Source organism: Coenobita brevimanus, chromosome 37, assembly GCF_032717465.1.
Source record: "Coenobita brevimanus isolate Jiangsu-jjx chromosome 37, ASM3271746v2, whole genome shotgun sequence".
In the NCBI taxonomy this organism is placed as follows: Eukaryota; Metazoa; Arthropoda; class Malacostraca; order Decapoda; family Coenobitidae; genus Coenobita; species Coenobita brevimanus.
Window position 1 is genome coordinate 11,599,305 of NC_136990.1, and position 25,084 is coordinate 11,624,388.

General features: G+C 42.1%; 1 protein-coding gene across 1 annotated transcript in view; it reads right to left on the reverse strand.

The window, feature by feature from the left end:
* The window catches only part of LOC145396356 (alkaline phosphatase-like), a 93,141-nt gene extending 71,805 nt beyond the window's left edge, over positions 1-21,336 (reverse strand). Inside the window, exons 1-3 of the mRNA XM_080269748.1 lie at positions 21,225-21,336; positions 13,719-13,823; positions 3,920-4,035 (exon numbers count right to left, since the gene is read on the reverse strand). Of these exons, the coding sequence (XP_080125874.1) occupies positions 3,920-4,035; positions 13,719-13,823; positions 21,225-21,336 (333 nt within the window). The remainder of the gene's footprint in view (positions 1-3,919; positions 4,036-13,718; positions 13,824-21,224) is intronic.
* Positions 21,337-25,084: the final 3,748 nt, after the last annotated feature.

Here is a 25,084-nt window from a genome sequence, read left to right on the forward strand (position 1 = left end):
ATGGACGCAACGTTGTCTGAGCATTTGCCATAAAAATATCTGTAAAATAATGCAAGGGAGGCAACATTCCTTCTTACTTGTAGGGGAGGTAGTTTATTTATAATAGCAGGGTTATTAATAATTGCAAAAGTTCTGAATTTTGTCTATTTATTTTAATGAAACCTTTCCACATCCATTCCACAAGGGTGAGCAATATTCAAGCTGAGAGTGCACGTACATAATGTTGAATGATTATTGCATTATGCCAGGGCTGATGATGCTGGTCTATAGTGCGAGCTGTTTACAGAATCGTTTAATCTCACGCAGCTGGTAAAACAACCAACCAGAATGCCAGGTAATGCTGACCATAATGCTCAACTCTTGGATCTATTCCTGACAAATAATCCAGAGCAGTACGTGATAGAGGTACTGTCGCCATTTGGATCCTCCGACCACAATCTCATTAAAACCACATTAGTCGGCTCCCCCAAACCTCTCCGTTCTGAACCTGTCAGGGTGACCCGATGGCACTTTGATGGGGCAGATTGTGATGGATTTAGAAATTATCTTGCTGACATTCCATAGCAGTCTTCCTTCTCTAGTAATATCAATTCTACCCGGTCCCACATTAATGTCTTAAACTACTGTTTTTAAATGTTTCCTCTATCACTTCGTTAGTTATTCATAAGTATAATTTCATGAACATATATATTCAGTAAAATCAAGAAAAGAAGCTTCATTGTGATAAAGTTCAAGGGAATCATTAAACTAACAAATCTAACAGTCTAAACGTAGGGACAAATACTCTTCGTAGCTTTAAAACAAATACATTCCCAGCCACGTCTTTTATCATGGTTTTAGTCAATAAAACTTTCAGTCATAAGTGTCTATACATGATGTTAACATGAAGTCGTTTGGCTGCAAAATATTTAAGAGAAGCATGTGAAGATTGTATGCACATGCCCACGCCACCACGCGAAGTTTTGTTGTCTTCTTGGAAGCATCGGTACTTGGGTTTTCGGTCGGCCGCTTAGTCTCTTCATGGTTTCAGCTTGATAAACTGTGCCTTATTGATAACGTATAGTCGGTATATTCTCTTCAGCATTTGCCAGATGAAATCTTTGATAACTACATTATAAGCATTTCAAATTAAACCTGCAGCAAGACTTCTAATAATATGTGATGAATGCTAACAGACCACTTGTAGTTTTATGCATAGTAGTAACTTCTGCAGCATTTTACTTAGTAAATCATGTACAGAAAACTAGTATAATGATTATAGTATTACAGTATTAAAGAATTCATGTACTCTTCAATACTAAATATCGTGGTAGGGATTTTAGAAGATACTGTATATGGATGTGCGAGCCGGGATTAGCTGACGGAGTTCCTAATTAAGTTATCCGGGGATCACTGGCAACTCTGCGTTGCCAGTGATCGCCAATTACCAGCCTCCTTTATCCCACCCACAATCAGAACCTCCCTCTATCCCCACCAGCCAATCAGAATCACGCTTTTACTGCCAGTCCATATTTCACAGCTACACCCCAACCACTTCCTTGTTGTTATTAGTGGATTCAGGTGTGGTACAATCCATTTCAGTTTGGTGCGCTGTCTTTCATGTTTTTATCTTTTTTTTTCTTTTTTACTCCATCTAAAACGATTTGTGTTGGGATGTTTTTGATACTGTTAATATTTTTCCTTTTCCTTTTCCTTTCATCTTTCTGCCTTCGCTTCCCTTTCTTCCTTTCTTTTTTGCACCTATTCCTCCCCTTCTTCTATGTATGGTTTGATTTAAAACAAAGTTAAGTGGTTAAAATATTTGTGAAAGATGTAAAAGAAAAATGAACCGAGAAAAGAGGTTTAGCTTTCTCTAAGGAAAATGACACGCAAACCAGTGAAATTCCCGAGTGTTTGAGAGTCTTCAATCGCGCGCGCTCTTGCCATCAATGTGGGGATGCCTTTACTTGGTTTAAATCGGTTTTGGTGAAGGCGTAGGACAGGCAAGGGGCTGGCATACAGTTTTCGAAACCAACAGACCATGAGCAAAGGTCAAAGATCTACGTCAAAGTTTGACGAAGTAAGGGAAACTTTAAAATTTTATATCCAGTTTTGACCAAACTCAAGGTACTGTAAGAACGGGAGGGTTTGATTTTTAGAACACTCCATCAAAGATTAAGGTCACAGAGCCAGGTCAAAGTTCTATTCCGTGTGTCTCATTGTAAATAGGAATAACGATAACAGTTATGATCTCATTTGAACATTTGCGGAAACATTAAGGATCAGCTTTCATGCTGACCTACAGTTTGAGGGAACATTAGGTTAGAAGTCAAGGTCAAGCGCCAGGTCCAGTTAACCCATTTTTGTGAGATTTACACCATATTATAAGGATTTTTTTTTTTTCTACAAGTCAGTCTAAAATCACGGTCACAGGGAAAGGTCATTTGTCAAGATCGCAGGACAAGGTCAGTTCGAGGTCAGTTTTTATTAATTTGATTTGCGTAAAACTGTTCAATATTGTAAGGGTAGATAATGCCGTCACACTATGGAAAAACACACCTAGTGAGGTGAGGGTCTTCACTGAGTAACAAATGTTTTGCTTGACTGAGTTTTGTCACTTTACTTGACAAAGAAGTGGTAGGTGTGCGCCTATCATTCATTCACTGTATGTAGTCCAGCCCATAGGTGGCTGTACATTGACAGGCAAGCCTGATGGTTTCCCTTAACTCAGAAAAAAATCAGAAAAACATTTACATCACTGAGTGGTAACTATAAATCCGAATATTGGGGTGATGTGAAGCTTACTGTGGTGCCTCAGTTAACTGGGTGGAGAGATGCAAATGCAATGTCCATCCAAGAACCAAACGTCCACACTTTCCTATGCTTCACTGTGGTAAGGTGATGTCTATCGCAAGGGAACATTGGTTCGCTGTACGATACAGTCCCGAGGGGCAGTTACTTGCCTGTAGTTGATAGGTCTGCGCAGCCTGACAGACCGGGATTACTCAAAAGCAACAATTTGACAAAGCTCAGTAGATGGAAAGGTTGTTACCCGTACCCGTAAAGATCTCCACCACACTTTTTTATTTTATGGACCACACTTAGCGGAAGACTTAAGGGTTTAAGAAAACCAAAGTAATTCAGTTTAGAAAACAATCTGTTCAACGCCAGTGTCACAGGGCAGTCGGTGGGCGCAGGTGTTGCACTCACTGACTGCTCTTTGTTTATTGTTATGGAATGGATCAGTATTTTGGTTCATATCTGTACATTAATAGTAATTAATTAAAGAAAAATTGATAACGCTGCATACAACTACTTCATTGCAATAAGAATCAGTAGTGTGGAATGGCTTGCGAAGCTCAACATTGGAGAATAATGTGCAAGAGTTTCATAGCTATTCGACTACAAATTTCAACCAAGAACGTCTTTCAAACGTTAGCAATGAGATCTTCAGATCCCAATATACTTTTCAGGATACTAAATAAGAATTATGTATTTTTCGACAAAAACTTTGAAGTCATATTTTTTACCACACTTGCACTCAGACATAACTTTATGAAGCAGAGTTGTGCCATGAAAAATTGCCAGCAGTAATATCACTCCAGCCGAGAGCACATAAAATTTCAGCCAATACATGTATTTTAGAAACTTTGTTGAAATTAAAAGATCGCATTACTGGGTCTGAAAATCAATGGTCACTATCTTATTACCTCTTGTAATGAATGTGATCGATATTAGGGAACAGCAAAATAAATCCTTCAAAAATATCTAACCTGTTCTGAAAAGCAAAGAATTGGTGCTTGTCTCCTGCATCGTTAGATATGGATCACTACCATCTGCAGTGAAGTGTGTGTGTGTGTGTGTGTGTGTGTGTGTGTGTGTGTGTGTGTGTGTGTGTGTGTGTGTGTGTGACAGACAGAGAGAGGGGGTGTTGTCCCACCTTGAGGAGAGCCATGTTTGGAAACCTGTCCCACAGAAGGTACCCTTCCTCTCCAGACCATCCAGCCTTCTGTCCTTTCCTGATGCGTGCTGCTGTGTTCACTGTCACGCCCAGACCTGAAATACACAGGGTCATACTGTAAGTGACTTTGGAGAATCGTAGCAACTCCTCCGTTGCGATTTACAATGCATTTTGCACCTAAGCATTGTCTCGTATGTTAATGACGACATAAAACAATATATATAAGATACATAAAGGAACACTCAGAGTGCAACACCTGTACCCACCAGTTAATCAAAAGGCGGGACATTTGACACTGCCATGTGACCTAGACTGCTGACTGACTACTCTCAAAATGAAATGACTTCTTTCCTGCCTCACGCTAAACCATTCCAAAAACTTCGGCCCAAATCCCTTCAGAGCTGTTTGAGCTAACGTTACTGTGCGACATTTTTCCCCTATCCCTGTGACCTTCACCTTTAACTGATTACTTTTAGAATCGATTCTCTCAATTCATTCGCCACTTTGAACCCATTTACAATGTTTGGTCTAAATCAGACAGAAAGTGCTAAAGTTACCCTTGTCAGGTGACCTTGGTTATTGATCTGTTTATTTTAAAAAATGGTAGGTCAGTTGCTTGGCTGATCTACAACACTTCCACCAAATTTGGTTCAAATTGAATCAAAACTGCTTCAGTTATTTTGTTCACAAGCTGACATACGTGCCGAAGTTTGACCTTGTCCCATGACCTTGACCTTTGATGGATTGTTTTATAAATCGGATGTTTTCGTTATCGTCGCACCCTCTACCCTTCCACCCAGTCTGATCTGAATTGTATACGTCCGCTTAAGCTCATCGTGCTTGGCCAAATTTTATCTTAGTCCTGTGACCCTGAATTGCGACCTATTGTTCTCAAAATATCAAAACAAAGAGCTTACCCATGAACCATTTCTTAGGACTCCCATCAAGTTTATATGAATTAGGATAAGAACTCATTGTGCTATTCTCTCTCTCTCTCTCTCTCTCTCTCTCTCTCTCTCTCTCTCTCTCTCTCTCTCACACACACACACACACACACACACACACACACACACACACACACACACACACACACACACATGGCAAAACATAAAACCCACCTACTTATCGCAAGCACGGGTGTTATTTCAGTGGTAATGATTCCAGTTTAATATATTATCATTTGTTTCCCTCTCACAGTAGTTCTTTTCAGACATCGGTGCCCACTGTGCTCGTATCCCTCTAGTTTTGAATATATGATTTTGTTCATTCACCTTAATTATAGATACCTGGCCCTTAGATGCATATTTTCAGTAGCTCAGTGACAGAATAAACCAATACTGTGATTCTGCATCCTTGCAACTGGATTTTTTCACAAGCAAGGAATGGATACTCAAAACACCTATGACTCGTTTCTCGCTGTGAGTCATATCTTACCAACAGAAGTAATTGGCCACTTTGTCGAAACTCAAACATTTCAACCGATATCTCGTGACGTCAGATGTCATATACCTGTGTGTGGTATCGTAGAATACCGGAGGAGGCAGTCACAATGACATACAACCCGGAAAAAGCTGCCATGTAACTCTTAGTATTTTGTGTACGAAGACTTTTGCTCCCAACAGCGGATTTAAGAAATGGAAACTAGGCTACGGCAGAATGTAGACCGGAAGGGATGTTGTACTATTACATGTAACTCTATGCCTGCATCTTTTTTTCTTCCCTTCCAGCAGAAAGTGCCAATATACTCGTAGTGTAAACATTTCTTAAGCATAAGTGTATCAGAACGAAAAGTGTCATGATGATGTAACCACAAAATTACCAACTTTCTCAAGGGAATGGAAGCTAGTCTGGAAACAGCTACAGCACACTTACAGGCCTTTGTGCAGATTCCAGTGATAATAATTAATGAGCATACAATAACAATGGATTTGAAAACTTGTGTGTTTATATGGTTTGAAACTGGACCCCATAAAGCCTTTAAAATGCATAAATTTAAAAGATAAAAAAAAAAAAAAGAGTTAAAGGCTATTGGCCCAAAGAATAATTGTGCAATATTTGAAGTGAATTGTTGAAGTAATGCAATGGTGCCATGTTGAAAAGACCGTTGGCAAGAAAAAGAAAGAAACGGAGGAAATAGAGTAGCTATATTCACCCTGGTGTAGAGTCTTTATAAATTATATAAAAATGGGAAACAAAGTGTTAAGAAGTAATCGATTAAGAAGTATGATAATGGATGGGATATTATAATAAAAAGCACACACACACATTTGGTAAATACGCAATACGAAAACGAAAATAACACACACACACAAAAAAAAAAAAGCATAAACGAAGGCGAGTAATGAGATATGAGCAAAAGGAACATATAAAAAAGGAAGTGAAACCACAGAAAAATATAGGAGCAAATTGCCGATATACTTCTCCGGTGAGACAAAACAATGCTCACCGCTTTCCTATCTTGTAATGATTGCAGGTGGGCGTGGTCAAACTCCCATTGGCTTCTGCATCGCTGGGATTAGATGTTGATCGGGAGAACACATAATTAACAGCTGACCCTCTGCCGAGCCTTTAGTGAACTCTATATGACCAAGTTAAGGTATCATATCAAGTTTTTGAGTATCGGGGACTTAGGATGCCATGGGCATGTTCTAAGCGAAGATAGCAAAAGTTCGTTACGACAACGAACTTGTCACAACGGATGACCACTTTTGAGTATCGGCCCCTTGGACCATATTCTGGTGTTAATCTCTTGCTACAGCTCAGTGGAAAGATAACATAATACTGCGACCCTTTTCATAGGAACTGCGATTAGCATCATATTCTGGTGTTAATCTCTTGCTACAGCTCGGTGGAAAGATAACATAATACTGCGACCCTTTTCATAGGAACTCCGATTAGCATCATATTCTGATGTTAATCTCTTGCTACAGCTCGGTGGCGGAACACGACGACACTACTGCTCTAAATCCTCTCCACAGCACTTCTTGATGACTAGGATCATATTCTAGTGATAACCTCTTGATAAAACTTAGTAGCAGAATTCAGCATATTTTCCACAGCATTACTTCGGTACGAGCACCATATTCTATGGTTAATCCTCTTTTGGAGTTCTTCATTCAAGAAAGACAGATGGCAATATTATTCATCTATCTATCTACATACCTAGGCTGCTTCCCCCAAGGAAAGGGAGTTAGCCGAGACAGGACGACACACTCCCCATTTACTCATCCATTCAAACACATTCATTCGCATCTTAGCCCCAAAGGGGAGAAGGGACAGAACCTCACCGCATCACACCGCACAAAGGTCAACTGGGCAGTGCAATCAGTGACATCCGCAGCAGGGCCCGACAGCAGAGCTGGTTTACCCCTGCCACATCATAATAGACCCATCCCCTTACCCGCACCTGAGCTGACTAGCTGATCAGACCAAATGCGGGAGAATATCCCCTCAGGGTTGCGTCGTCATTTATTCATGCACAATTTCTCACCATTTATTTCTGTCATGCACAGCCACTCTTCCTTGCTCAACAGACATCCCTCTCGCATCTAGCGCTCTCTTCACACTGAACTGAAAAGAATGTAGCCTAACATTTTCCCTCCTCCACTTCAGTTTTCTTTGCAAAACTTCATGCACGGTGTGTTTAGTGGCTTTGAAACAGTGTATGCTGCTACTGACTTCTCTTACTTATCAGTCCAGGCAGCAGCTGTGTAGTTTTGTCATTAATGACAGACGATTTTATTCAACTTAGGAAAGGTTTCTAGTAATGAATGGACAATCTGTATCTAACCTCTCAGATTACAGTCTCTCTCCAAAAGTCAATAAAACTATCTAACAGCAGCACGAATACACTTATAAAGGAAGTCACCCGGACACATAAAATAATGTAGTTTCATCAGTATCGGGTATAGACTTAATCACTTCCGTACTGTTGTGTCCCTTCCGTTTTACCACGCTACCACCACACCATTGTATTTATCTCAGGAAATGGCTATTTGAAGCCCGAATTATTTTCCCTAAATAATATAAGTCTTCTGGAGGTAAAAAGAAAACAGTGAAAAACAAAATCCTCATTGACGATTTTTTTCCCATACAATTATTTTATTGCGCGAAACTACCTTCTCTCATGAACCTATTTTTCCTCTCGAACCTACTCATGAACCTGTGCTCCTCTTTGGTCTCTTTGCCCTCATGAGTCTGTTTTCCTCTTTGGCCTTTGGAGAGAGACTGTGGTCTGAGAGGTTAAATATAGATTGTTCATTCATTACCAGAAATCTTTACTAAGTTTAATAAAATCATCTGATATTAATAAGAAAACTAAACAGCTGCTGCCCAGACTGAAAGGTAATAAAAGTTAGTAGCTGCATACACTGTTTCAAATCCACTAAACACACCGTGCATGAACTGAAGTGGAGGAGGGGAAATGTATAGGTTACATTCTTGTCACTTCAGTATGACCTAATATTGCCATCTGTCTCTCTTGAATGAAGAACTGTAAAAGAGGATTAACCCTAGAATGGTATTCGTAACGAAGTAATCTATCTATCTATCTATTGCCAGACGCCTTAATCGTGTAAGGGGTGATCACAAACAAATCTCCTCCATGTCGCCCTGTCCCCCGCCATTTCATTGCCCTGCTCCCAGCTCACACCCCCCTCTCTCATATACCTCTCCATTCCATCCTTCCATCTCATCCTTGGCCTCCCCCTCCCTCTCCCCTCCCTCCACCTCACTCACATGCACTCTTCTCGTCAGTCTCTCACACTCCATCCTCTCCACATGGCCAAACTTCCTCAGAGTGTTTCTCCTAAGGCTTCCTATCAGAGCCTCATCCACACCACAACGCTCCTTCACGAAGTAATGCTCTAGAAAATATGCATTATTCTGCCATTAATTCCCTCATAGACGTACATTTTGCACGAATCTGTTCTCCACCATAGACCTATCCGTATTTTCCCATCATCTTATTTTTCCTCCTTAGGTATATATTCTCCGCTGGACCTATTTTTTCCATAAATCAGTTTTCCCCCCTTGGCTATATTTTCTCCAAGGACTTATTTCCCATCTTGAATTTACGTTCCCCATTGAATTATTTTCCCTCTTCGACCCATTTTTACCGTGAACCTGTTTTCTCATGTGCCCATTAATTTCCCCTTTTCGAAAAATAGTCTTCCCATGCATCCAAGGTACCCGTTGTTACGAGCGAGCGAGCGCAGCAAGCGAAGCGGGTACGCTTAGTGAAGTGATGTTTACGTTCAGCTGAGAAATGTGTAGCGTGACATGACCTGGCCCGGCCCAACACGACATGGCCCGACCACTGTAATTTTCAGAGGCTAATAACTTTTCTATTGTGTGAGATATAGACGAGGTTTTTTCAGCAGGTTGTAGATACATTCAATAAATTTTGTTTTTAGCTATATACTCATTCCTGAGACCAAAGAAGCCCCTTGGAATCCAAGCTTTCCAAGGGAATGTACCGAGGGCTTCAATTGACATGCTTCACTATGAAATCGAATTAAATAAGATTTCCTGTTGTAACACTGTCTTCTTGCATGAATTCTAACAATTAAATATTGAATATCACGCCTAAAATTGTACATGAACGCTTTTTCTATGTTAGGGGGTGAAATCAGCAAGGGTAATTGCCCCATTTCTAGGTTTCATCGTTCAGTCAATAGTCAAGTGATTACCGACGCAGTTCACTGACATGGCAAGTCAGGAGCAGAGACCTGAACATTGCACTTGTAATAAATGCTACGAAGCCTCGCAATATGCACATCCAGAGAGAAAATTTGAGGGAGTCGAATAAACGTGAGAAAGTAAATATTGTAGCTCAATTACTCTTCTATCATTCTTCAACTACCTCTCCAAAAATGTTGAAAGTTTGCACCAAGATGAAATTATGATGATAGGCGTATATACAGTGAGCGCCAATAGTCGTGTCGTGAAAATGGTGAAAACATAAGCTGACGGGCTAAACCTCTGGTGCATTCCGCCGTCTGTCATACGGACGGTTCATAATGTTTCACGAGTTGCATTTAATCTTCGGACAAAACCGCGACAGGACTATTGGCGCTCACTGTACAAACGTTTGCTCGCTCGTCACGTGCTCACAAAGCTTACTTTACTGGTACCTATGTTCCTACTTGGGTCATTTCCCCAGGGACGTATTCCCCAAAGACTTTTATTCACATGTGGCCTATTCCTATCAATGACATATTTCACACGAATCACTTTCCCACTATTCACCCATCCACCCACAGCCTCATCCTGTGGAGACTGTCTCAAGAGTAGAATGATGAGTCAGCAAGTCTCCAAACATGAACACATACACACAGTGGCACACCATATTTAATAATAATCTATCTATCTATCTATCTATTGCCAGACGCCTCAATCCCGTTTGGGGTGGCCACAAACAAATCGCCTCCAAGTCGCCCTGTCCCCCGCCATTTCACTGCCCTGCTCCCAACACACACCCCTCTCTCATATACCTCTCCACCCCATCCCTCCATCTCATCCTCGGCCTCCCCCTCCCTCTTCCCCCCTCCACCTCACTCACATACACTCTCTTCGTCAGTCTTTCACCCTCCATCCTCTCCACATTATCTATCTATCTATCTATAGCCCGACGGCCTAATCCCGCAAAGGGTGGCCGCAGACAAAACGCCTCCAAGTCGCTCTGTCACCCACCATTTGACTACCCTCCCCCTAACTCACCCCCCCCCCTCCCTCATATACCTCTCAAATCCATCCCAGCAAGACTTCCAACGATGTTTAAGGAAGGAAGATAGCGCAGGAAAGAAATCAGAGACTGGAATAAGTAAGGAAGGAGAAGCATCTCTGGCAACAGCCATGCGAGCCAACTGATCAGCAAGTTCATTGCCTGCAACGCCTTCTTGTCCTGGGAACGAAGAGAACTGGACAGATTTATGATGAGAAGAAACACGGAACAGCCATTGTAAGATACGAGGGACTAAAGGGTGAGAAGTAGAAGGTGATTGAAGAAGGGACAGAGCACAAAAGGAATCAGAGAATACCACAAATGAGGAAGAGGAGGAGCGACAAATATACCGCAATGCAAACAAGAGGGCATACAACTCGGCCGTCAAACACTAGCGCAAACAGGATGGCTAAAGCGATGAAAGGTGTCAGGAAAGAGAACAGCGAACCTGATACCCTCAGGGGTTTTGGAACCATCGGTGTATATAGGGACTGCAGAAGAATGGCGGGAAAGATAGTCTAAAACCCGGGAACGGAGAGTGAAGGAAGAAGAATTGGGCTTGGAATATGGGAAAATGGAGGGACAAACGCTAGGGCATGGGAGAAGCCATGAGGGAAAGACTCGTGCAGAAAGAGAAAACATTACTAACGGTAAGGGATGAGTGTGAGAGGACGGTACGAGTTCGATCTGCAAAAGGTGGTTTGATCCTAGGATGTTAGAAAAGGCATTCAAGTCAGGACCGGGAGGAAGCATAGAAGGGGTATTATGGAAACAGTGCAACTCAGCTTAGGTACGAAGAAAAAGCAAAGCACGACGACGGAAAACATAAGGAACTCCTGATTCAGAGCAGAGACTTTCAACGGGGAAGATTTAAAACTGCCAAGAGTCAGACGTAAACTGTGATGACGCACAGAATCAAGTTGTTGGAGGACGGTGTCTGAAGTGGACGTGACGACTTAAAGAGACTCGGTCATGCAACCATGATATTGTGAAATATCCATACATTTCTGTAATACGTGTATTATTGCTAAATAATTAATAGGCAAACCCGCAGTATGTAGAGGGATTTAGTAATGCATTAATCACACGTCCGTAGCAAATTGTTGGAAAGTTGAATGGCGGACGACAAACCACATAACATATTTCTTCATCTTTCAAGCTATATGTACTCAATAGTAGGTGGAATTATTTCAGTAAAATTATTCCGTGTTGTATTACCATATGTGCAGTGATACTGTTCACCATTATTGTTTATATTTCACCCATCTCTTTTCATGATCTCTTGTTTATAAGAAACGGTTCCATTTTCAGCTTCACTGTGTTAGTGGGGCAGGCTGACTCAATTACCTGTCGTTCAGAAAGAGTAGAGCGGGGCCAAACACCCTCCACCACAGGTGTCTCAGGGAATCATGAGCGCGACTGTATATATATATATATATATATATATATATATATATATATATATATATATATATATATATATATATATATATATATCCCGGAGTGCAGTAGCACTCCGTAAGTAGGAATGGGGCAGGTTCAAACTGGCGTCCCGTACTATAAGGTATAGGAGCATCCGCGCGAAAACAGCCGCAAAGCTTAATTCTAAGCTTACAAACTTAAATGCCTTCCCCATTCAAGTGCAAAACTACTCAAAAAATCTTGCTAACATTCGTAGGAGTCGCAAAATAGAACAGCAAAAATATCGATTTTCTTCGTCTTTCTTTCGTTCTTCTTCTTCAATCATAACTCCAAAACAAAAAGGCATACGCAAGCGTACTATACACCAAAACGCTGCTTGTCAAGTGTAGATATTTCATGTTTAGAAAAGCATTCAGGCTACGGTTCGAGAGTTACGGTCTGAAAACCGCATCATGGTCACCCGTAAGTACTCCATTTTGCGTAATATTGGTTAGCTACAGCTCGCCTACAGTTACAGCGCGTGTATATATATATATATATATATATATATATATATATATATATATATATATATATATATATAATCCACTTCATTGTTATATGTAATATGACAGTAAGCAAACATTTGAAACCCGCTATAGTGATGCAAAGGAGTCAATAAACTTTTCAAAATGGCGATAATGTTAAAACTGTTTGACTATTAGAGTGATACTGCTGCCTTCAGACGTGTGCCTGGATGGGGGGCATGGATAATACGTCCTGGTTTGTAGTGAGGAGACTGTTTATATATGGCCAGGTAATATAACTAAATTATTATAATTTTGCAACGGGTTGAGAGAAATTACTTTGCAAAAGTTTATGCCATAACCACCAGGAAACCAACTTGACTTGTGCAGGTTTAAATCCCCACCACCAGAAAGTACAAATCTTCCACTGGCAAGTAGCTCACCCCACATACATTGCACTTACTGTTTTTACCATATAGTGGCCATCTCTCCATCTTGGATACTGAGTTATAAAAAGATTAATACCAGAACATGATCCTGATCACAATTTAGTGCTATGGAAAGGATATAGAGACATAGCATTGTTTGCGTTCTGTTACCGAACTATATACAGTGAACTGCAGGTGGACAAGTATCTGGGTCGTTTAGGCTACAGAGATATCGCAACCATACTGATAAATAACACAGATCGACAGCTATAAGATGATAGTTCAGACTTAATGAAGGTCGTTATTTTCAGCCCAGTTGTTTGACAGGTGAAGTCAGAATACAGGTTCAGTTGGATTAGTAAGCAGGAAGACACTCCTTCTTCATAAACTAAAGCTCATCAAGATTCATACAACCACAGCCTACTGTTCAAGTTTTTTGGAGTGTCTCAGTTCCGTCAAGAAAAAATAACCCAACTGTTGAGCGGTTTAGGAATCTCTCTAGCACCACTCCCATACCATCCTTCTGTAACTGGTGCGTCTACATGTTCATGCAGCTCATTAACGCAATGTATGGCCATATCAGAGAGACGTAAGTAATCTACAGCAGAATATTTAGGTTTTAATATAGAAATTTGAGCTAAGGAAAAGGAACTAGAAACGCTATCCAGGTGATGAGCGAATTGGCCCAACAAACTCACCGTCGCCGAGGAACAGGACGATATTCTTGGCGATTTTGTTGTTGTGTCGTAGCTCGAGGGCCTCCTGCAGCTCCTCCTTCATGGTGCGGTACCAGTAGTCTGCGTCTGTCGGGTGGTGGTGGGGAAGAAGTTAGTACACGTACGACAAGTATCCCTATCCTAGGTGAGATAGGATGCTTCGTAGCACCTCTTCCTTAGCTAATTATTTTGAATATTACACCTTATATTATCCTGCCTGTATATAGCCTTACTATCGCCATACAAGATCATACTTAGATGCAATGTATAAATAATTGACTAAGAATGAAGTGCTATGAATCCTTAAAAGCGTCGTCCAGTATGATCCAAAGACTCAGATTCACAAACAAAATTGCCATCAGTTCCCCATCATAAGCCACATTTTTTTCCCTCCTGGAGTGACAAGACCAACGCACAAATATCCCACGCCTCACATTCTTCCTGATAAAGAAATTCCTACCCTAGAAAGGAAGTTTTTAAATTTCTGCTTATTTTGTTGTTAATGTTTACTTTTTGCAGGTGACAGGGAAAAGTGTATGAATTATCCATGTATCGTGTTCTTCTTGTAATTCAAGATCTGAATTAGGAGAAGGAATTGATAGTAAAATAGTGGAACCTTCTATCAAGGCTGGCATCCAGACGTTCAGTATACCTTTTCAGTACAGTGACAGCCTTTACGTTGTTCTCTTCCTTATTAAATCAGTTCTACTCATAGGATTTTTTTTATTCTTTAGAGAGAGAGAAACAGAGAGAGAGGGGGGGGGAGGCGTTCTGAAGGCTAGGGCATAACTTTAAGATATGATATGTGAGGAAATTCTAAGCAAAAAATGCTATTAAACATGTGTCCACATCTCAACCGCTAAGGAGCTACAGTTACTGACCGTATGGACGAATATGGTCTGGATATTTTGTCCTTAGCCTTGGTCGAAATATCCACACACACACACACACACACACACACACACACACACACACACACACACACACACACACACACACACCGTTTTCCTGCCCTCATGGTACTAAAAAAATATATATATATTGTTACATTGTTGATCCTACAGTTTCAAACGGACGTTAACTCAGTTGAATGCAGGTCGAATCAGCCCTTCTGCAATCCATTATCCTCTTTTTCGGGGGATACGGGATGAGGGACGTTCAATATAACCGGGTTTGGTGCCACCACGTGAAGGCGCCTTGTGCATCCACTTCGTTCAATGAGAATGAAAAATATTAATTTTGTCCTGTTTTTATTTACTTTTATACTAAAATTAATACGCATAAGGAACTCAATACCACGCATCGATTTACACATTTTGATGGCCATAATGGTAATTTTAAATGCAAGGCTGCGTGCCAGGAGGAATACTGCAAACCACCATAATGTTCACCCTTTATTCTGCATTTTGTCTTGAGAGTGAAGAATGCGGAAAAAGTGTCCTCACAGAGATACTTGTTTATGTACACTACATCGTTGGCTTGTATAAAACACCACCTTATCAGAACATCGACACAAGGGATCATAAAAAGCATCTAATTGGTCAGAAACTCCACCACATGTTCGTATATACCACCAAATGGTCCTACACTCCACTACAAGGTATAAACCCCCAGCACATGATCAGGGCCATGAACACCACCATAAGGTCGTAAGACACCACAGCATATACACACCACACCATCATAGCCACCACCACATGGTCATAAGCACCACCACATGGCCATAAGCACCACCACATGGTCATAAGCACCACCACATGGTCAAAAGCACCACCACATGGTCATAAGCACCGCCACATAGCCATAAGCACCACCACATGGTCATAAAGCACCACCACATAGCCAGAAGCACCACCACATAGCCATAAGCACCACCACATGGTCATAAGCACCACCACATGGTCATAAAGCACCACCACATAGCCATAAGCACCACCATATGGTCATAAGCACCACCACATGGTCATAAGCACCACCACATAGCCATAAGCACCACCACATGGTCATAAGCACCACCACATGGTCAAAAGCACCACCACATGGTCAAAAGCACCACCACATGGTCATAAGCACCACCACATAGCCATAAGCACCACCACATGGTCATAAGCACCACCACATGGTCATAAAGCACCACAAGATGTCATATGCACCAAAACATGTCATGGTTATGAACACAACCTCGTGGCCATACAACACCATTGGGTCTTGGTCATACAAAACCACTTGGTCTTGGTCACAACGACTAGCGTTTGATAATAAACCTCATAAACACCGCCACATGGGAATCACCAGCACATGGTCATAGCATCATGGTCATAATCAGCACCTCGTGGCCAATAACAGCACCACATGTCATGACACCACCAAACTGTTGTAAACCACAGAATGGTTATGGTCGTGGTCATAAGCGCCACCGCATGGTAATGGTCATTTCTCAACATAGCCGCACACACAGCACGTGGCCACAAGAACCACCACATGGGCGTAAACCACACCTCATGGTTACTGACACCACCAAAACTTCATAAATGCCACCACTTGGTCATAAAAACTATAAAAATATCATGAAGACAACAGCATAGTAAAAAACTGAGAGGCGGCCTGCAGTCCTAATGGGCCCAGGTTCGAAGCCCGGCTGGAGCAGGGAACAGTTTAAGGATCTGAATATGATAATAAGGCATTTCTAATCTACAGGATGTCCCGCCGACATGTCATAAAAGTACCCCCGCTAATACCAGCACACCAGTTCTGTATGAGACAGCCCTAGCATGTATTCAATATGGATGGTGGGTGTTAGCGCCGAAGTGGTGACATGTGGAGATGTAGGAGGACTACTGGGCCCCAAGGAGAACTACCATACTGGGACTTGGGGAATCGGACACGTAAAAAAAAATCGCCACATATTCAACAACAGCACCACGTGGCCATGTAACAGACACAACATGGATATAGCCACAAACACTCTCAGATGATCAAGAACATCACCACTTGGTCATAAACACCTCCACATTTTCTTGGACCAACTCACAGTCATAAACATGAAGTTGTATGTTCGTAATCCCTCTCTCTCTCTCTCTCTCTCTCTCTCTCTCTCTCTCTCTCTCTCTCTCTCTCTCTCTCTCTCTCTCTCTCTCTCTCTCTCTCTCTCTCTCGTTAGTTTCATCTAGTAAAGAAACACAAATCCGTTTGCATTGGTTCAGTTAGAAGAAATACTGATAGTTTTTATGGTGTGGTTCACATAATTAAGCATCATTTCGTCGACGAAACAAGTACTGAGTGCAAAAGGCGGGAAGTTGTCACCTGTCAACCTGGCGAGCTGTTGGCTTGTCAAGTTCTGAATAAGTCCAGAAAAAGTCAGGCCAGATTTATGGACAGACCAGGAACGAAAACCAACTTTCTGAGGCTCCAGTTTTAGTAGTTTGGGTGCGGTTCATTTTACCATCAAAGAATCCTTGGCATCTCTCACTTTCTCTCGAGACAGACGGATTAGAGAGAGAGAAAAAATCGGGACGTTCCCAAAGCGACAGACTGAACTTAACACAGGCACGAAGAATATTGCGTTTTGAAGGCTGGAGCAGAGACAAATTAATAATTCTGATTACAAGTCAGTAGTTTCTCGTGACACACACACACACACACACACACACACACACACACACACACACACACACACACACACTTGTTCAAGCCACTCACTTTTTTCTCTGGGTCCTTGGCGCCCCCCCCCCTTGGAAATCGTTTACATCTCCCTAGAGGGGCGCGCCCCCCGAACCACTGTCCTGGGGGTTGTGTGTGTGTGTGTGTGTGTGTGTGTGAGAGAGAGAGAGAGAGAGAGAGAGAGAGAGAGAGAGAGGCGGAGGGAATTTGAAACTTTAGAGTCAAGGAATGTAAGAAATAGCTAGAAGAAGCAAACTGAAGGAAGTGAATAACAGAAAGATTATTATTATTACCCATCGACCGCGCGATAGTCATCAACCAGTTCATTCCTTGGACGACGGTCTTCTTTTATTTTTGCTGTTTTAAAAGTTTTTGATCTAGCTTACGAAAGGCTTCTTGAACTGGATGATATAGATATGGCATTCACCGGCCCCTTCAGTACGAGAGGTCTCTCCTGAACTTAATCAAATTGTCTTGATGCAGGAAAGAAATAACAGTAATAAAAGATGTCACTGGAGCCACTGGTTTTACGCCTTCTCTACCCTGGCTTTATTCCAGCTGTTGTGTTTTTGCTATTTTCAAACGATTTCTCTGTTTACGAGGGGTCCCTCAAACAGGAGGGTTAGAAAGCAGTGTGATCGAAATGGTCCTTAAACTCCAAAAGTAAGCTACACTACATCGCCATCGTGTTGAAGTGGTTACCTCCATTATTCAGCTGACAATCTTTTTTTCTTGCCATCACAAGACTATTTTAATGAACACTGTGCAAGTGTCTCGCAGGGAAAAGGTAAAAATTATTCTCCATTAAAGCCTTTCTCTGTGTAAGATCTTCCCAAAGTCAGTTTTTATTTTCCAAATGGAGGCAAGAATTTTAAAAAATCTTTTGGCTGATGGCGTAAATAATATTACTGGGCAGCTGCTATCTGACCCCGTCACAAAGATGACGGATGATTTTTCTTATTCTCTTTTCTCTAGACGGCTTAATTTAATATTTGAATGATGACTGGCAATTAAGCTGTTAACGAAGGATGAAACTAATTTCTCAGCTCAAAGAGTCTCTCTTAAACCTGTTCAGTCGAGCGAGGTACTCGTATATATACCTAAGCCAACGAAGTTGGAGGTAATGTATTCACCCGCGTCTGTCTGGCAGCTTGTGTGTCTGTTTTGTAAATTATATCCCAAATGTTGTTTCCAGATTTCAGTGAAATCTATTGGACAGAAGAGCAATGGGTCACGGAAGAACTGATTAAATTTTGAAGTGGATGGTGATCTGAATGCAAGAATAAAACTTTAATTTCATTGGTATTCGAGGAGGTATGAGCTCCCCGACATTTGTAGTAAGGCAGGCTAAGACCGTAAAATTAATTTGTTGACTGGGTGAGACCGCAAAAGCATTCATCTGGCAGGAAAGAGAAATTACATCAGTAAATCATCAGTTGTATTGGCAGGCGAGGTATGCACTCGAGGCTCATAGGTAGATTCAGTATTATGTACTGTGTCAGCCTTTGTATTATCAGGTTAGGAAAGGTCTCCATTTCTGAAGGGGATAATTGAGGCTATAATCTTTTTTTTTTTTTTTAATAACAGAACGGAGGAAGGAAAAACAAATGGGGGAAAAAAAAAATAATCCATACAAAAGATTACTGGTGTCCTCCATTCATAAACTATCTGTAACAGTTAGACTTGAACAGTTGTGGGTTGAAATTTGGAGGAAAACAACTCTGGGGAAGCGAGTTCCAGAGAGATGCAGTTCGGGGAATCAAAGAATTCTGATAGGCAGAAGTTCTGCAATATGGTTGAGTGACATTCCAGTCATGAGCGCTACCAGATGCCCGTGTAGCACGAGGGAAGGCATGGAGAGGCGGCACCATGGACGCAACCTCGTCTGAGCACTTGCCAAAAAAATATCTGTAAAATAATGCAAGGGAGGCAACATTCCTTCTTACTTGCAGGGGAGGTAGTTTATATGTAATGGCAGGGTTGTTAATGATTCTAACAGCTTTATTCTGAATTTTGTCCAGTTGTCTCAATGCAATCTCTCCACAACCATTCCACAAGGGTGAGCAATATTCAAGCTGAGAGCGCACATGACTCTTATAAATTATAGCTAACTGCTCATCGGCGAAGAAGTTACGGACTCTGTACAATAATCCAAGTTTCTTTGAGGCGACCTTAGCAAGTGATCTGACATGAGAGGTCCAGCTGAGGGCACTGTTAAGTGAGACACCAAGAATTTCAATACTTTTGGAGATGGGAATATTAGTAGCACTGAAGGTAATGTACGAATCTGGCAATATCTGTCTATTAGTAAACTGTATATATTTAGTTTTACTAGCATTAAAAGAGACAAGGTTGTTTTGTCCCCATTCACTGATTGTAGCTAGATCTTGATTTATCATATGCTAAATATACATGTCAGGAGGTAGCATGAACACAATGAAAAGTAAGCAGTCGGACTGAAACGGTTAAGCTGAAAAAAAATATATATATATATATGTTGAAGAAACAAAGAATAAAATATAGCATTAATGTTATGAATAAGTTACAAGCATATGACAAGGATAGCTGGAAGAAACTGTAAATAATGAAGGTGAATAACTTAACGACGACTCAAGTGACAATGACACTCTTAGCACTGAAACTCTTAAGCATTTCACCAACCACACTCACTGCTTACTTTGTAATATCGCTAGATAATTTTATTGAGCTTAGGGAAGATTTGTCGAACTGGAAACAGTAGATATTGTGTTCATTATCCCTTGTGCTGTAGGATGTCTGCCCAAAACTGAATAAAACTGTCTGGTAAGAGCAAGAATATGATTACAATGACGTCACCGGCGTGAACGTGCTATAATTCTTAACAAAGCTACTCTTAATGAAACTCGATGAGGACACTCGTAATGAAACATGAATCTGACAGACGTGTATCATTATTCTTGTTACATCCAGTAGCCTACAGACCTATTTAACTTTTTTGTTATTGTCAGGGTTGTGTGCAAGTATCAGTACCTTCATCACTACACTGGTACACCTCTAAGTGATTCAAATGTCTGGAGGCAACAAACATAAGCTGTTAAAGGGTGTCACCTGATTAAGCAATAATACTCTTGACCATTCATTCATTCATTTAGTCATTCATTCACTGATCATCCAATCCTACGTTACCCCATGAGGAGCGTAGGAGCCCGGAGCTAAGCAGCTTGGTCCTGACATTTAAGATGAGTGACCAGCCTCACTCATCCCTGAATGGCACTGCGTGAGCAATAAATCCCAACCAACCCTTGGATATAAACCTTCACCAGCTCAATCCGACTGGAGCGCCGTAATTACCCACTAAATCACCAGGTGCCAAAATTTGGTTATATGGTTACCACCCAGCGTAGTAAATGGTTCCCTGGTGTACAGGAAACCATTTGGCTTGTCACTCAGTGTAGAGTCACCCACAGGCAGAAGGAAGAGGAAAGAATGAAGGAAAGAAAGACAGAAGAGGGAGTGTAAAGTCACCCGTAGGCAGAAGGACGAGGAAAGAATGAAAGAAGAAAGATACGCTTGACAGTTATGAAAATCTTGGAATGATTTCGTAGCGCCTCTCCCTCAGCGATTTATTTTGTATATTATACCTCGGTATACCCTTGTATCCTGTTGATAATATGTGTGTGTGTGTGTGTGTGTGTGTGTGTGTGTGTGTGTGTGTGTGTGTGTGTGTGTACATACAAATATATAAATATATAAACAAACTGATAGTATGGCTCAATAAGCAAAATAAATGGCTACGGAGAAGGCATTATAATAGTCTCCTGTCACATAGAATGCAGACTCTTGCCTCACCATTCTCTTCAGGGACGGGCGAAGGGAAGACAATGGCGGAGACGTGACCTGGCATCACCACGATCACCACCAGCACCACGCACACCATACCTCCAGCACCAAACCCCGCCATCCTGATAAGACAAACATGTACGTCAAACGTGGATTATCACCATCACCTTCGTCATCACCACCACATTAACCACCACGCCTCCACTACCACCATCATGCCATCTTAGTATAGACCCGTATACGTTACACTTTATTTTTAGGCAATTTTATGTCTGATTATATTTCCGTTAGATAATTTACTGCATAATTTTTCTCCTAGGCGACTGACAACAAACGCTTTTACGACAAATGTTTTCCTCCTATAGTCACGGCGCGCGACTCTGAGGTTGTTATTATCGTGCCCTGGCAACCTACTATTCAAAAGTGCATCTGATTTCGTGTATAATATGAGGCGCATGTGATTCGTGTATAATATGTTCGTGTATAATAATATTCGTGTATAATATATTCGTGCATAATAATATCATTAGTGTATAAAATGATACGAAATCGGACGCACTTTTGAATGGTAGGTTGCCAGGGTACGATAATGACAACCTCAGAGTCGTGCGCCGCGACTATAACCTTTTTTACCACGGGTGATTTTTACATGCTTTCCAACGAGATAATTCTTTCCATAGACGATTTCGCATGCTTTTCTACTACATGATTTTATAAGTTTGAGAAAGTCGAATTTACGGAAGACGATTCTCCCGCACTAACGACAGATGACTTTACAGCAGCTGATTATGTGTCAAGTGGGTTTCAAACTTAACGCCAGACGAGTTTACGACACGATTATTCACTGGACGATTACAGGGCAGACGATAAATCAGCACCACACTCAGCACCACCACACCCTACCACCCTCCTGTCGAACAGTGAGAAATGCAAGTGCGTACAGTATTTTGCCCATATGATTTTACGGCGATGCTGGGAAGGATAAGTGTTCTAGCGATGACACCGATATTACTGGACTGCTCTGGACCCGGCTAAACAAACCTCCCTCATTTCCCCCCATACCACCAAGGAGGAGGATAGTGGTCTGCAGGAGAAAGGGGAAGTTCAGCACCCAGTTCACCAGCCTCACGCCAATTTGAGCCTGAAACAGCAACAAAGATTTTACACCAGAGGACAAAAACGACCACCGCTTTTACCACCACCACACACAGCTTCCACGGCCATTTCCGCCACATCTGCCACATTCCTTTCAAGATGAGAGAAATAATTATGTGAGTTAAGTGTACAAGTATTTTAACTGCACTTATTAAAATTATAAATGTTTGCTTTTTTGCTGGACTTTCCACACAATTTTAAAACCCCACAGCCACCTCCACTACCACTATCACTACCACACTTACCACCCTCACCACCACCACCACACGTACCACCACCACCACATTTACCACCCTCACCACCACCACTACGTCACCACATTCCACAGTCACCTCTACCACCAAATCCTCCCACTGCCATCACACTTCACCACCAAAACATTTACCACCACCAGCATCACCACCATCACTATATATCATTACCACCACACTCGCCAGCAGTCACCACCATCACCACATTCCATCACCACCACACAGCCAAGACGAGCACCACCAACACCATCACCACCATCTCACCACCACCACCATCACCACACTAATCACCACCACTACATCTCACAACGACCACCACCACACCAGTCACCACAACTACTCATACATCTCACCACCATCACCACCACACTCATCGCCACCACTACATCTTATCACCTCCGCCATCATCATCATCACCTCAATCACTATCACTACCATCATCAGCACCACACTCACCACATCCCTCCACCATAAACTCACCGCCATCACCACATCACCACCATCACACACCACCAATACCACATCCCATCACCACCATCACACACCACCAATACCACATCCCATCACCACCATCACACACCACCAATACCACATCCCATCACCACCATCACACACCACCAATACCACATCCCATCACCACCATCACACACCACCAATACCACATCCCATCACCACCATCACACACCACCAATACCACATCCCATCACCACCATCACACACCACCAATACCACATCCCATCACCACCATCACACACCACCAATACCACATCCCATGACCACCACCACATCCGCAACCACACTCACAACCACAACCATCACCACCTCCGTCACCACCACCACCACTACCTCATCCACCACCACCATTAACACCACCACCACATCCCAACATTATATCGTTAAAGATGTGAGAATAGCATTTACATATTCACGATTTTGCAAGATGTTTTATATCCAGACTTTTTTATCACTACCACCACCACAGTCTCTACCACACTAGTCACCACACCTTCATAATCTCCACCACACTCATCACCACACCATCACAGTCTCCACCACACTCATCACTACACCTTCACAATCTCCACCACATTCGTCACCACACCTTCATAATCTCCACCACACTCATCACCACATTAACCATAGTCTCCATCACACTCATCACCACACCTTCACAATCTCCCCCACACTCGTCACCATACCTTCACAATCTCCACCACACTCATCAGCACACCATCACAATCTCCACCACACTCATTACCACACCAGTAGCCTCCACTACACTCATCACCACACCACCACATTCTCCACCACATCCAGTCTCCACCACACTCGTCACTACACCATCACAATCTCCACCACACTCGTCACAGTACTGTCAATGGCATAACTGTTTAATGGCTCAGTACTTAACTCAAGATATACAAGCCGAGTACAGTACCTGAGGCTGTAACATTATTAGTGGTGAGATAACAGAGCCAGGGTAATGTACTGCTGCATATTAAAGGGAGACTTCATCCAGTTGTAATTCCTATCTACCTGTCTATTGCCAGGCGCCTTAATCCCGTAAAAGGTGGCCACAGACAAATCGCCTCCATGTCGCCCTGTCCCCCGCCATGTCATTGCTCTGCTCCCAGCTCACGCACACCCTCTCTCATATACCTCTCCACTCCATCCCTCCATTTCATCCTTGGCATCCCCCTCCCTCTCCCCCCCCCCTCCACCTCACTCATATACACTATCCTAGTTAGTCTCTCGCTCTCCATCCTCTCCACATGGCCAAACCACCTCAGTGTGTTTCTCCTAACGCTTCCTATCACATCCACATCCACACCACAACGCTCCTTCACATCCACATCCACACCACAACGCTCCTTCACATCCTCATTTGTCAGCCTGTCTCTCCATGTAACTCCATATGCTCCTCTCAAATAACTCATTTCCACTGCTCGCACTCTTGACTTCTGTCCCTCCGTCAAGGTCCAAGCTTCACTTCCATAAGTTAGAGTTGGTATCACGATACTCTCATGTAGTAACTTTTTCACTTCCATGCTCACTTCCTTGTTTCTTATCACTGCTTTCAAGGAACCAGCAACCTTTCTTCCTTGCTGTACCCTCTCAAGCACTTCACCCTCCAAACTTCCATCCTTACTCGTCACACTACCCAAATACTTAAACGCACTCACATTTTCCATTAATAATGACAATATTTACCTCCAACCTAGGAATGAATACCGCAGCAGACAATTACTTGGTCCAGTTTATCATCCACCAGCCTAGTCCTTGAACACCGATGATGAATTTTACAGTCAAGTGACTGATTTTTCTAGCACCCAATCTATAGTAGTCTTTGGTGAGGATAGTAGCCAAATGGAGGAAAGTCCTGTCCTTGTACACAGGGTTAGATCTGTACTGTCATGCAAGAAAGATCTTTGCATCAGCTCGTAGACTGTACAACACCAGGAG